We start from the raw sequence: 13,310 nt of genomic DNA, 5'->3' as shown, positions 1-13,310 counted from the left end.
CGAAAATCTTGGTTCAAATAACCGGTTAGTGTCAAATTGTATCATTAAAATGAACACTGGTTTACTTTGCGATGCACTAAAGTAGAAAATAGGTGCAAACATTTTTGATAATTAATTTTATCCTCTAACTAACACAAAAATGTCTACAATACAAAAATGTAACTTATTTAACATTTCATATTATTATTATTCGGTTAATTGGACAAGAAATTAGAACTAAGTTGGCAGAAATAACTTTCAAAATTAGATTTTGTTGTCAGTTAGCGTCGTAAAATGGCACTTAATGTGGTCATAAAAGGCGTCCGCAGTCGTGTTGTATCATGGTCTACGACTCTACATTTTCTAGTGTAAGTTACATCCAGTAGAACTTGATTGTGAGAATTTTCATTGTGTGTGAGACTACGTCGTGGCGACACGGAAACCTTACACCTAGTAACTGGATAGCGAGGGATACAGATCTGGAATTGATCACCAGAGCCGGTTACAATTCTTTGCCTAGACCAGAACCGGATCCCTGTTTTATACGTCCTGTAGCTAAGAATATAATATTGCCTTAATGTAAATACTCGTTATACTTAATGCTTTATACTGGACACTTTTGAATTGAATCTTTCGCTCGTCGAAGTTGTAAATGCGTCTTTTAAATCTTTGATATAGTTCCTGAGTCAAACACGATAAACGCTTGCGAGTGTCATTACTACACACTAATATGCCGAAAAATTGAATATGGGTAACGAAACATACACCTCAACCAGGAATAATAGGATTCATATTTCATATTCACGGAATGGAACAAATAATAATTAAACACCTGCTCGACTATTAAATTCGAGTTAGGACGGTTATATTTCTAACGCTCGGAGTAATAAAACGCATTCAGTAATTATTTCAATCACGTTCAGCTAAAGAGAGCGTAGGCTTTAAAAGGACTACTGAGTTTTCACACCACATTTAAAAAAAGGATTTAAAAGGGATAAAATGTGTATTCTCTGCGACGCAAATGCGACTGAATGGTTTTTTTTAATATCTGCCGGCACCTGTAACTGTTCGACTTTCATCGCTTTAAAATGATTTTGTATTTTCGCACAATATGAAATCCGATTTTCGAGTTATGAAGTTGGCGTTGGCGCATAGTAAAACCAATTAATTTTGATTCAAACGTGATTAAAAATGATATGGAAACTTTTTTTCGGAATCACTTACAACACTTCGAGGCTCGTGAAGATGCATAACAATGGATGATGAAAAGCTTACCTGAAACAATTAATAGAAAAATATTAGTATTAATAACATTCAGATTGCCAATCGAGTCTAGATTAGTGACGATAAGTGCTATTTCAGATTAGAGTCACGTAATCTCAAACTCTGCTCGATGTTTGTCAATAATCATCTGCCACACCAACATTACTGTAACTAAGCAATTGCATAACGAGAATAATATGTGAAAACTGGGTGTACCTCATATAGAAACATCTCGATCCTAAACATGCTGTTATGCGATCTATACCAAGACAAATCAAGTTGTATACGTAACCTATCCAATAAGATCTGGCTTAAGTGAGTCTCTAGACGGGACATAAAATCTATGGGGCCGCATAGCCGAGTATCGCGACCGTCTACATAAGACACGACATTAATTTGGAGTCACGAAGCGGGTGCGAATGCAATCACAGGCGGGAAGCTCATTCCGCCTGCATCTCCGGCAGCGCCTGCATCGAGAGCAGTTAAATTAAGGATTCCGAACGTACCGAGTCGACGACGCATTGGAACGCGCGCGCCATGTCATCGCGCGAATTTACAACGCGCGACATATATGGGCGTCACATCCGTTTCAGAACTAGCTAGCTTTAGTGACACTGTCACCCAACAGGACACTTTTAAATTGCTCCAATAGAATACTTCGTCAGGATTTCAAATGGTGCCAGTTGACTAAGTTGACTGTAGAACTTTTAGCCCCTTAGGACCTTTGATAAAGTTGAACGGAAAGTACTTCTTTTTAGAAAGTTATTACAGCGACTGCAACCGACTGTCTTCAGATTAGTACTCTTTGATACGTTATAATAATATTACCAAATTGCTGACCAAGTTAACAGTAAAATTGCAAAATAGGATAGAAGACACTTCAGAATTCAATGGACTTCAAACCTTTTGAGTAATTTCATAAAGTATAGAAACCTGGTTTGTCGTTAAATCCGGATAAAGTCGCGTTTTAAAGTCGGTGCGGGAGAGAAAAAGATATCAGTGCCGCGCGTGGAATATTCAATCAACGACGATGCTCCTCTGTAGGGAATTAGAATGAGCCCGATTCTGCAAGTAAACCCCGCTACGGCACACGACAGGTCTAGGACGAATATATTCTTAGCACAATAATACATGCAAAATACAATCCGGTACTTAATTCAGTACACAAACGCAATTTATACAGCATGTTTACCGTTCGGCATCATGCAACAAGGAAAATATTTTTTGCAAAAAGAACTTTTTTGTGACCAACGGATCGGTATTAGCATTTAGCATACATCGTCGAATTAGCTCGACGAACTGTGAGAGGTAAGTAATGTGTGTCAATGACCTAATGACTACAATTCGGTGGGAAGCATGAGTGATGTCATAGTATTAACACCGCAATGACCGCCTGTATCCGCCCGCCTAACGGTCCTCGAGTTATGAGGGAAACATATTAACAATACTCACTTAAACATTACGTCATATGCTGTAAAGCTGTAAAATGTAATAGCTTTTAGGGTACTAGAATTAAAAATCATTATACGTTCCATATAAAATTTACGCACAACACTTTCCTAATTCCTTTAATCTTCGATACAAAGCAGGCAGGTAACAAACAATCAGGTATCTAAAATGCAACTTACTCTAATGTTATTCCCACACTGCAATGGTTATTTAACTTTATTTGAATTGACTAATCAGATGGGATAATTATAACAAGCTAAAAGCGGACAATTTAACATGAATATTACCCGTAAACGCTAGAACGTTAAACCCTTTGTTTCCGACAAATACAGCATAACAATACGCCGATTGACACAAAACCATATGAATTCCTCATTTACCCGTTGGCGCACTAACAAATGGGAAATTTCACAATTACCGAAGACAAAAACTACGAACAATGAGCAGTCAGATACAGTTATCGTTGATATTAACATCGGGCATTCGTCGACAATGCCCGGCCCCGCAGGAAGGCCGTGTTTTGCAAGCGGCCAGGTAGGCAATTTGACATTGTGTAAACGTTTTCACATGGGGGCCGAAAACGGAAACTTGGGTCACGCTCCTTGCATACAAAACGTGCTACAGCAGTCTTCGGCTAAAGTATATTATTAAAACTAGGGGCTTCGGTCTCCAGGGCTGCGAGAACTGCGACATTACCAAGTTCATTTAGAAACAAATTAGTAATTAACTCTAATTCATGACTCTCTAACTTTTTAATTCAAAGTAAAGTTTTGAATTATTAATACTTGTAAGCAAAATATAAAATAGGAGTTTCTCTTTGCCGTGACCTGGCAATGAAGTGGTTACCTTTGACAACTGAGGTACCTATATCTGCTAGATGGCATCTTTTGTGAGCGACTCGACAATCAGAGTTAACGAGAACCCTCTAACCTCATTAGAAGTCGCTTAGAATTACTTCACCCACAACGTAAAGAGCGAATTCATAGAAGTCACTTGGGTTAGACGTCAGTTAAGTCAGATTCATGGTGGTACACGTATATTATTAATATTAAACCTTAAATGTACACCCCGGGATATGTATAACACAATGAAACATGAGGTTAGCACCATATTATGCTAAGGTTACGGTTATTTAAGGACATGACAAACCATATAAGTGGAGGAGGAGTATACGGTCTTGTTAATATAATTATAGCATCTCTAAATAGACGGTAGTGAGTTGTCAGTAAATACCAGGGCAACAGGACATGGCGGTGTTCAAACGTTTATAAATTCGATTAGGAAGTGATTGATGTACAGGCTGGGGGCTGGGACGGCGTGTGCGGTCCCAGTGCGTCACGCACGCACAATGAGCTTCGGGAGGAAACTAGCGACGTGCGTCGCACAACATGTGTGATCGATATCACGCAGCTGAAAAATTGAAATTCCATGTTCGCCTTTTCGCGTAATTTTTTTTATAAGTACTCATAATATATCTTCATGTGACACAATTTAACGCGAAGGCAATTTGCATTTTAAAGCAATGTCGATTGGACCATATGACAAGTGTAAAGAGCCCAAGGGCGCTTTGTCTCTTGTTACTTTTACAGTTTTACAAAAGACAACATAAACCTTAACCTTAATGCGACCATAACGATCCAAATAGAAGAAAATATCGTATTCAAAGTTACCGAAGGCGAGTAGGCGACCAAAGTACACGGTAGGTGCGGCATTTTCTAAAGCCCCCGGGGTGAGACTGGATACAATAAAATATCCAGTAGGCTCCCTTCCCAACGCCCGCGTCTAACTTCCACCTCATGGAGGCAGAGGAGGGTAATTTGCAACCCGTGAACGAAATGAAACGTAATGACGCTTTAATTGTTGACGATATTTTCCAAATTTTGCCCCCTTCCAGTTAACTTTGAATAAACGATGAAGCTTGTGAAACTATTGGAAGAAAAATAATAGGTACCGAAATGCTAAATTATGTTAAATTGTTGTCAGTTGTTCTATTCTTAGTCCCGTGTTACATTACGGAGTAGGCAGAAGTCCAATTTCTCGACATTTAAGTCAAGGCCTTGAGTGTAGGTAAACTGTGATGACAAAAGAGACTAATGATTTAATTTAAAAGGTTAAACGTACATTATTTCAGTTACAACGAAGTTAGTGTAGCAGATAAGGTATTTTTGGACCACGTAAATATTAAGATTAAAAATAACAATTAAAATATAGGCCATTTTCATAGAATATCGAATGGAAACATTCAGGTCGATAAACCCAGCACGTTAAACGCAAAAACATTAAACTATGTTTATATTATCACAGCAACTAAATCAAAATGAGAACGTCGAATAGTTAAATAATATTTTTAGGGCTACTGACGATAATGATCGCGATATGTATTTTATGATGCAATAAAGTAACTAGCACAGAACACGAGATACGTTCCATCGGCAGTTCGAGTTTAGCTGGAACCAAACCGCGCACATACTCGCTAATTGAACCCACGATAAAAATAAAGTCCCCCTGTATCGTGGAGGAAATAATATTAGCGTGTGCTATTTCTGATCATTGCAAACCCGAGTCCTGAATGTCAATGGCACGTAAACGGCGTGTACGCATCGCCGAATGTTCCGAATCTGTGATAAACACCGCGAGGTTGATTGACCTCCGTGAACCGCGGAACCGCGGGGAAGCCGTGTCCAGTAACGGCTGCCAATTAATCGTGAACTGCGACGACTATCATTAGACACCGCGCGGTACTCAGTAGTGCAGCACAAATGTTTTGACGTGAAGCCAAATCATTGTCGTATCACTTCCAGTAGTTACAGCTCTAGTTTTCCTCTAAAACGTAGAGGGTTCATACAACTTCAATTCTGCTACTCCTAAACCCAAGTTTAAACGATTGAGAATGTTTTCTGGAGACAATACTTCGATTTGTTAGGGTATTAAATAGACAGAACCAGTAACAAAACAGTCGGCTTTGTCAGCCGTTGTCTGTTTCTTACAGGTCGAAACTTATACAAAGAAGAATAAACTCGTGAATAGCTCAACATTAGAGGCAATTGGACTACATTTAGCTTTAAATTGTTGTTATTGACTCGTTTGGAACCTTCGTTCATTTTGTTTACTGCTTTTGGGAGCTTAGATTGGTTTCTTATTAAATTATAGCTTACTTACTACGTAGACAATAGTTTTATTCACAACAATATGTTATAATAAGATTATTTTTCGTGGATGTTCCAGTATATAAGAAATATCGATAAACGTGTAGACAGTGACGACGCACGTGTCTCTTTGTTGAGTTACGACTATCAATAGAAACTCCATCGTTTGTTTTATAAATGAAGTAATGGCCTCTACGCCTTTGTTCTCAAATAATGGTGTCTAGAAGAATTTATTACGCTGTCCTTGTTGATAGTTCTCAGTCACCATAATCCTGGTATGGAATTACACAGAGAGAAATGAAATAGTTAATTCGTCAAATAGCTTATGTTATGTTATGGCCATAACAATGGTTACGTTGGCTACAATTCAACATCTATATGGCTTCATTTGTATAGATAGTAATGCACCAATTCCTATTGAAATGTGGCCAAACTTGGCCCTTAGTAGAAGCTGTGAACGAAATTCAGGTTAATGACTTTCAACATTTCTCTGAATACGCCCTTTTATCGGCAAATAAACCTCAATACTGTAATGGTAACATGTGCCAGTATTTTGAATAATAGGTTTATTTTTAATGAATTCTTAGACTGCTGGAAAGTTCAGAAGGAGGTTAACGTTTTTTCTAAGTCGTACTTCTTTCCTTATCGATAGATGCTAGTAACAAACTTGTTATGCGAACAACGTAAGTTGTGACGTCATTGCGTAACACGCACTCAACTTTAGGGGAATAGATAAGGAAAACTGGATTTCATAAAAATAGGAATATTTACTTTGTACGGACAAAATAAACATCAGCAGCATCGTGAATTTTTGTATTCAAGGAATGTCGCTGTGCCTTATGAAAAAGTTGAACGACTTGTTAGGTGATTTAATATAACTAAGTAATGAAGATAGTGGGTATAAGGCGTACACGTTGTAGTTATTAAAAAATAAACTGTCCTTTCATGCCACGCACGTCATCCAGTGAAGAAATGATAATAACGGATGGTAGAGTAGGTTGACCTTTCCATTGCACAAATTATTCATCGTCAAGGATTCCGTGTCAATCTCCGCTAAAAATACCACAATAAAGCAATAATGTAGCTACTATTAATATTTACGTCAGTTAGCAATCACAAATTGACGCTCCATTAATCTATTTGTAACAGAGAATTATTTATTCAACTTATCCAACAGGTGATTGACCTGACCTAGCAGCACTGAGCCTCCTATATCTAATGTAAATATTTCAACATCTTTATCTATACAGGCTTAAATCTTAATCCGATATCAGTCAATCTGCGGCTCCTTTCTCACGACACCAATTATCGTACGATGAAGGAGCAAAAACCCCAGCTTGTGCTTAATGGCTGACTTGCAAATAAGTGGTGTCTCAGGTCACAACGCGGGGAGTCGCTACAGAATTCCATTCAGTGTGACTTTAAACTCTTTGCACTAACACAAGAAAGTGCAATTTCCAATATCAGTTAGGCAGGACGAAATCAAGCCAGTTAAGTAATAACGAAACAAATAAAACTACAAATCTAATTAACTACCTTACCTAGGTACTTACTATCTACAATAAAATATAAAAGTAACGTTTAGTATCATACCAGTCCTTAGTTATCGTAATAAATGCAAGCATTGCGATTTCTTAAGCAACTTGTTTTATATTACCTACTCCAATTTTAAATTAGCAAATAGGTATCATAAACGTCTTTAATTCTCTAACATTGTAAACAGTGATTCACTTTTCACCAGTTACTACATTGCTATTTCCTAATCCGGCACGGGTGCAATTCTCGATTAGCATAGACTAATAGATCTAATAAGAGTAGTTAGATCATTTTGGACTCTTGCTGGTTACTCAGGTAGGCAAAGCCTAAGTTGTGGTGCATCACTGGTCCCTATGTTGTGGTGCAGGAATTCTTACGACAGAATTATGTCATGTCACTTAATACACGCACGATAGGCCGAAGCGGACTATAAGTTCCCGTGACCCGGTTAGCAGTAAGCAGGCCAGTCTCTGCCGGTACTCGCAGCGATGCCGCCGTTATCTCGTCTACTTCACACATCTCCACTCGTACGAGTATCATGCTAATTCCTGCAGATTGCCAACCAACTTGGTTATCGATACAATACCTAGGAATAAGATTATCACTGTCTGAATCAGATCCAGTTAGTAGTAACGAGATTAGTACACTATTATGTTTAGCAACGCAAAAGGTTACGAAGATATTTCTTTTGTCTAATAGTAACTAATGACTAATGTAATTGTATTGTTTTCTTAATAATACCTACAAAGAATGTGCGGATTTTAAGATATAAAACGTTTTTTAACACAATAGTAGTTGTGTAGACGATTACGATTAGAAAAATTGCTAGGTTTGCTTGCGAGCGATCGAGAGAAACTCAATGGTAAGTATTTGAAGTGAATCAACAAAAAACTACTGTCTATTTAAAAAAACTATCTCTATAATATTGGGAACAGTATCCGCTGACTTTTGTCATGCTTTCTTGGTCAAAGTAACTGTACGTAAGTGTATTTAAATAACGCCAATTTTATGAGAGGATATGTTTCAAAATTACTTGTCGGCTAACTTTGATATTTTCGAGGTTAAATTGTTAAACTGGCTGAAGTGAAGGAATGGGTTAGCAACTAGTCAGGTAGGTGAATAGTTATTCATGGCGTGATGCGTGGCAGGTAAATAACGCTTACGAAGCCGACAGCAAAAAAAAAGCTTTTGATGCTGAAAATGTAAAAAGGGTTATTTTCCAGGACAATACAGAAACATACGTGCGGGTGAAATTACATAGAATTCTGTCGCCTACACTCATGAGAACATTAGTGGGTATTGTTATACTGGACTTTAATTTTCGACGGCATGTTCCACATAATGTGTTCACAACTCTATTCGGTTTCGAGTTTGCCACAAAGGCGGATGGATCAAGTTTTTCAACTGGCTCGAAGCAATTAGCCACGGCCAGTAGGGTGGAGATCGTAGGCGCGACCCGAGGCGCGGCGCGGGCTCCGCGCAGCCCGATCAATCAGCCCGCACTCTTGTGGTAATTAATTTACTATAGGCCGTGCCCATCCTAGCTCCGACCTATAAGTTCATCAACTGGAATTGGTATCACTCGTCCGTCCTCAATTGGCATGCAGGTAGCGCGAGCAGGCGCGAATATCAAGTTGTTATTGTCGCTTGATACTGCTCTATATTAAATTACCCAAGAACGTGTATGCAAGGACGCAGTGCGATTTCTCGTTTTCTCTTTAGTTTACAATACCGATGTATTCTCTCGAGACGTGTGATACGAGTTTATTAACATTAGTTAATGTTACGTTACTAACTATTTGTGTGATGAATGTTACCAATATTTAGGTAACTATTTGTCTACATTTTAATTGTACTACTAGTTACTAACGCAATTTCGTAATTGTAATTATTTGCATTTCAGTCATTAGTTTCTATGAAGATCCTGTGTCCCCTGGATGGGCACACGGCGTACACAGAAGTACTTCATCTCTATCCGTCTTGACCGACTTATCGAGTCAAAACTTTCAAGGATTTTTAGGTTTTCAAGATTTAAAGGTAACTATGAACATTGTACAGTACACCTTCTCCGTAAATGACTTTGGTACGTACCATAGGTAGGATAATACAATTAAGTCCATAACACATTTAAGGTACATATATGTATGCTACGTTGCTGTAGATGCCAAACACATTCATAGGTTCAACTAAAAATTAGCACTTTTAATATGAAAAGATGCGTGTTATGGATGCGTGCTATGGATGCGTGCTATGGATGCGTGCTATGGATATGTGCTATGGATATGTGCTTTGGGAAATTTTCCTACTATCGATACACTACAAAGCACCCTTAATGTGTTTAGTAATGAAAAATGATCAGTCGTAAAATTATCTTTACTTATTGCTGCTTTCTACTGCGTGTATCGCTATTATTCTTAGATGGATACGTACGGAGTTGTTATGACAATGTACTATCGTGATTGTCTTGTCACCGTCGAGAAATAATGAAACTTGTTACATGCTAAAATGAGCGTAAACGAGAGTAAAACTACATTGTTTCAAATAAAAGTAAATCATTGTCTAGCTCAAGTATTATTACAAAGATCCAAAACAACGATTTCTATCAAATTAATATACAGATAGCAGACCAGAATACATTAAAACACCCAGAAAGGATTCGAAATAACTAAAATGTTAATGTTAGGAGTTCTTATTTGCATTCAACGGACGAGTACAAAGTAGGACTTAAAGGAGAAGAACGCGAGGCGGGTTTCAGGGCTCTCGACTGGCGATCAACGCGGTCTCAGAATAATCAGGCGTGCCTCCCCTCGTCGCGGTCGTTCACACACAATCGACACGGCAAGCGCCATGAGGGACCTACCTACGCACGACGAGTCGACACAAAGCATCCACCCATACCTAACAACCGCTACCCTGATGCACGATCGTAGCACTACTTCAGGGCGCTTCCACAGATCCAATATCCTCAAACTCATACCTAGACCCATCGACTTAGGGACGAATGTCGCTTGCGAGAGGGAACCACGCGTTCACTACCTCCGCTTCGATAACAGAAATCGAAGCCATCAATACAAAAGCTAGCTAAAGGCGTGAGCAATAAAGCACAGTTTCATTTGAGTGGTGACTTCGTCCGTCGGACGCAATGTGCATTCAATTGCTGGCAACATGAATATTGAAAATCGCTCTTATGTCGTTCGCGTTGAATCGAATGCCCGTCGCCGGCCGGTACCAACACCACGTGTTTACAGAAGCCAACTGGTGCAGATTAGACTAGTGAACTGCCTAACTTCAGTGCATTGTAAACTTTTGTAAACTTTTAAAACTTGTTTAGTTTCACGATTGACGAAAATAAAAGCTTTGAAAGGTTTAGTTAAGTCATAAATGGTCCTGCTCGTTAAATGGAAGATTTGAAATGGAATTGTGGCTTTCTAGGTTTAACGGTTGCATCGTGTTCTGAGGTAATAAAACGAACAGTAATAATTGCTTAGTGCGCTTTAGTTACTTATTGACGAGGCGAGGAGCACTCAAGTAGTGACTATACGATACTCAGGGTAACGGTATGGATAGCCTTTGTTTCTTCAAATAACTTCCGGACTAAATTATTTTAGAAGGCAGATTATAGGCTTATATACCTAATTAGCACTTGAGCAGTAATATGAGATAAACTATTTAGTTTCCAACTAAAGCAGGTAGGTGGATAAGTAAGTAGGTAGGTAGGCAGCTATTTGAAAGTTTAACATGCTACATTTTGCTCTCAGCGTTATGGGAGATTGCCGCGTAAAACTTTCAAGTGTAGCACTGAGCTATTACGGGTCATAAAATCCAAGTCGATAAGAACGACATTGTATGAATATAGTTATTGTAATATTTATATGATGCCCGAAACATAAATACAAAACCAACTGCCGCGTGTATTGTTCTTGATGGGAAATATTAACTCGGAATGTGGTTCACTCTTTAAGTTCATTGCGGATAACGTAGTACCCACCTAGACATTTGAAAAATTTTGGAAACCTTAAAAAGTAACATTTTGTGCACCTAGGCATTGCAATAATTTACTTTAGCGGTGAAGGAAATGTTCATAGGACCTTCTAAAGTTACAGCGTTTCAGCAATGTCTTATTAGACATACTACTTTACGAGAACAGAAGGTGAACTCAATGGGTATCCTAGTGGTGGACCCCTAGGATACCCATTGACTGCAGCTGATCCTTCGTAAAACGGAAGATCGTCTGCCCAGGCTAAGTCCAGCGGCTTCACTAGGCAGAATATAGGTGCGTTACTCAAATAATTGTACTTAAGTATTGAATTAAACCTACCCTCAAAGATGTATTAATTGAGTTAAAACTTGTAGCTATTGTGTTATTTTAGTGAATAAGTAACTATCAACCTAACGGAGTTACACAATAGCGGTGTGTAGTCAGATAAAAAACGTATTCGTATACGATTCGAAATAAAACAGGTTCAAGTTGGTGCAGCACATCGAGATCTTAATCTTAACTAGAATTGCCCGTAAGTCCTTTGTGTAAAGAAGTCACCTACGAATAAAAACACTACAATTGGTTTTGTATGTGACGCGGGCAGTTTGAAAATATAAACAACAACAATATTGACTCACCATACAACACCGAAGGCGCCATAGCCGATAGGCCGGTCGGGCTGCACGTCTGTCGGGATGGCCGGCGTCTGATAGTAGGGCGCCGCTGCCGCCAGGATGGCGCCCTGCGGCGCGCTCTGCGTACCGCCCTGCATCAGCGACATGGACACACTCATGGAGACGCGAGAGTGCCGCGCGGGGCCGCTTACAGCCGCCATCCAACCGCTCAGCGGCGAGCCGTCACCGCAGACTCATCACACGGTGAATCTTACGGCCTCAACACTGCGCCTGATCACCAGCCTTTGCCTCCCAGTGGACACACGACAATATCACCGGTTACTTCTTTATTATTCATGCTCGATTGACTATGCGGGAATCACTAAACAACACACGGAACGTTAGAACACCTGTAGATTACACCAGTTATTTCACGATTGGGCGGGGAGTTTCTGTAGTTGTTACGAGTTATTGTAGAGTTTGCTTCTTCCTGGACAAAGGATGACACCGTGAAAATATAGTCACGCCGCGCACAGACGTCCACACGTCACGAAAATCGAGCGAAACTGGTTGAAACGAGGGGAGAGGGGAGCTGCGAGGACGCGATCTAAAAAGAGACAGAAAATAACAATGGCGACGAGGCGCGATGAACAGCTGTGCTTTCCAACCAACAAAAATTCCTTTTGTGGAAAAAAATGCTTGGATACGTCTTATAAAATGATAATTTTAAATCTTAATAATAATAAGCAAGCAGTATGAAATATTTGTACTACTTGAATGAATACTTTTAAAACTTCATAACTTGACAAATTGTTTTATTTTTTTATTGGCGCTAGTGCTGACTTTGTTTGACAAGACGCCTGATCTTGTCAGGAAGTTCAAAAAGTTTTACATTTGAATCAAAACTCTTTTTGTTTGTACCTACTTACTTTGGATTAACGACAAAGACGGATTTACGACTAAAGCAGTGTACGACTTTTCTAAGGCATGAGTAATTTAACTAAAACATTTCATTGTTTAGGTACCTATTTATTTGCGCAGAAACTCAAGTTTAGTTAGAAACTAAAAATAAGTATTCGTAGTATTCGTTGAATTTTCGGCTTATCCTAGCTGGATAAAATGTAGCTGTACCTTTGTTGTCGATTCTTCGACACGCGACTTATTTGTTTTTTCCCCAAGTTAGTTTATTCGTACTTGAGTAAGTAGTTATGTACTTACCTACAAATTTTAATATAGAAGAACTAATTCTTTCTATAGACCCAGAATATATATTTTTTACTATTTCTTCAATTACTTTCAGTTCAGTATGAATATCTAGTGTGCAGGTATTTGATAAATTTCTCG

The 13,310-nt window shown here is 38.9% G+C and overlaps 2 protein-coding genes across 2 annotated transcripts in view; one reads left to right on the top strand and one right to left on the bottom strand.

Annotated features, from left to right (window-relative positions):
- Positions 1–12,634, bottom strand: part of LOC118281847 (serine/threonine-protein kinase NLK2) — a 106,192-nt gene extending 93,558 nt beyond the window's left edge. Inside the window, 1 exon segment of the mRNA XM_035602612.2 lies at positions 11,991–12,634. Within this exon segment, the coding sequence (XP_035458505.1) occupies positions 11,991–12,187 (197 nt within the window). The 5' untranslated portion in view covers positions 12,188–12,634.
- The window catches only part of LOC118266881 (caspase-8), a 404,424-nt gene that overhangs the window by 95,910 nt on the left and 295,204 nt on the right, over positions 1–13,310 (top strand). The gene's annotated exons all lie outside the window — the stretch shown is intronic.

The sequence above is a fragment of the Spodoptera frugiperda genome, chromosome 23 (assembly GCF_023101765.2).
Source record: "Spodoptera frugiperda isolate SF20-4 chromosome 23, AGI-APGP_CSIRO_Sfru_2.0, whole genome shotgun sequence".
Lineage (NCBI taxonomy): Eukaryota > Metazoa > Arthropoda > Insecta > Lepidoptera > Noctuidae > Spodoptera > Spodoptera frugiperda.
Note: the sequence above shows the minus strand (reverse complement) of the source record. Positions and strands in the feature narration are given on the sequence as shown.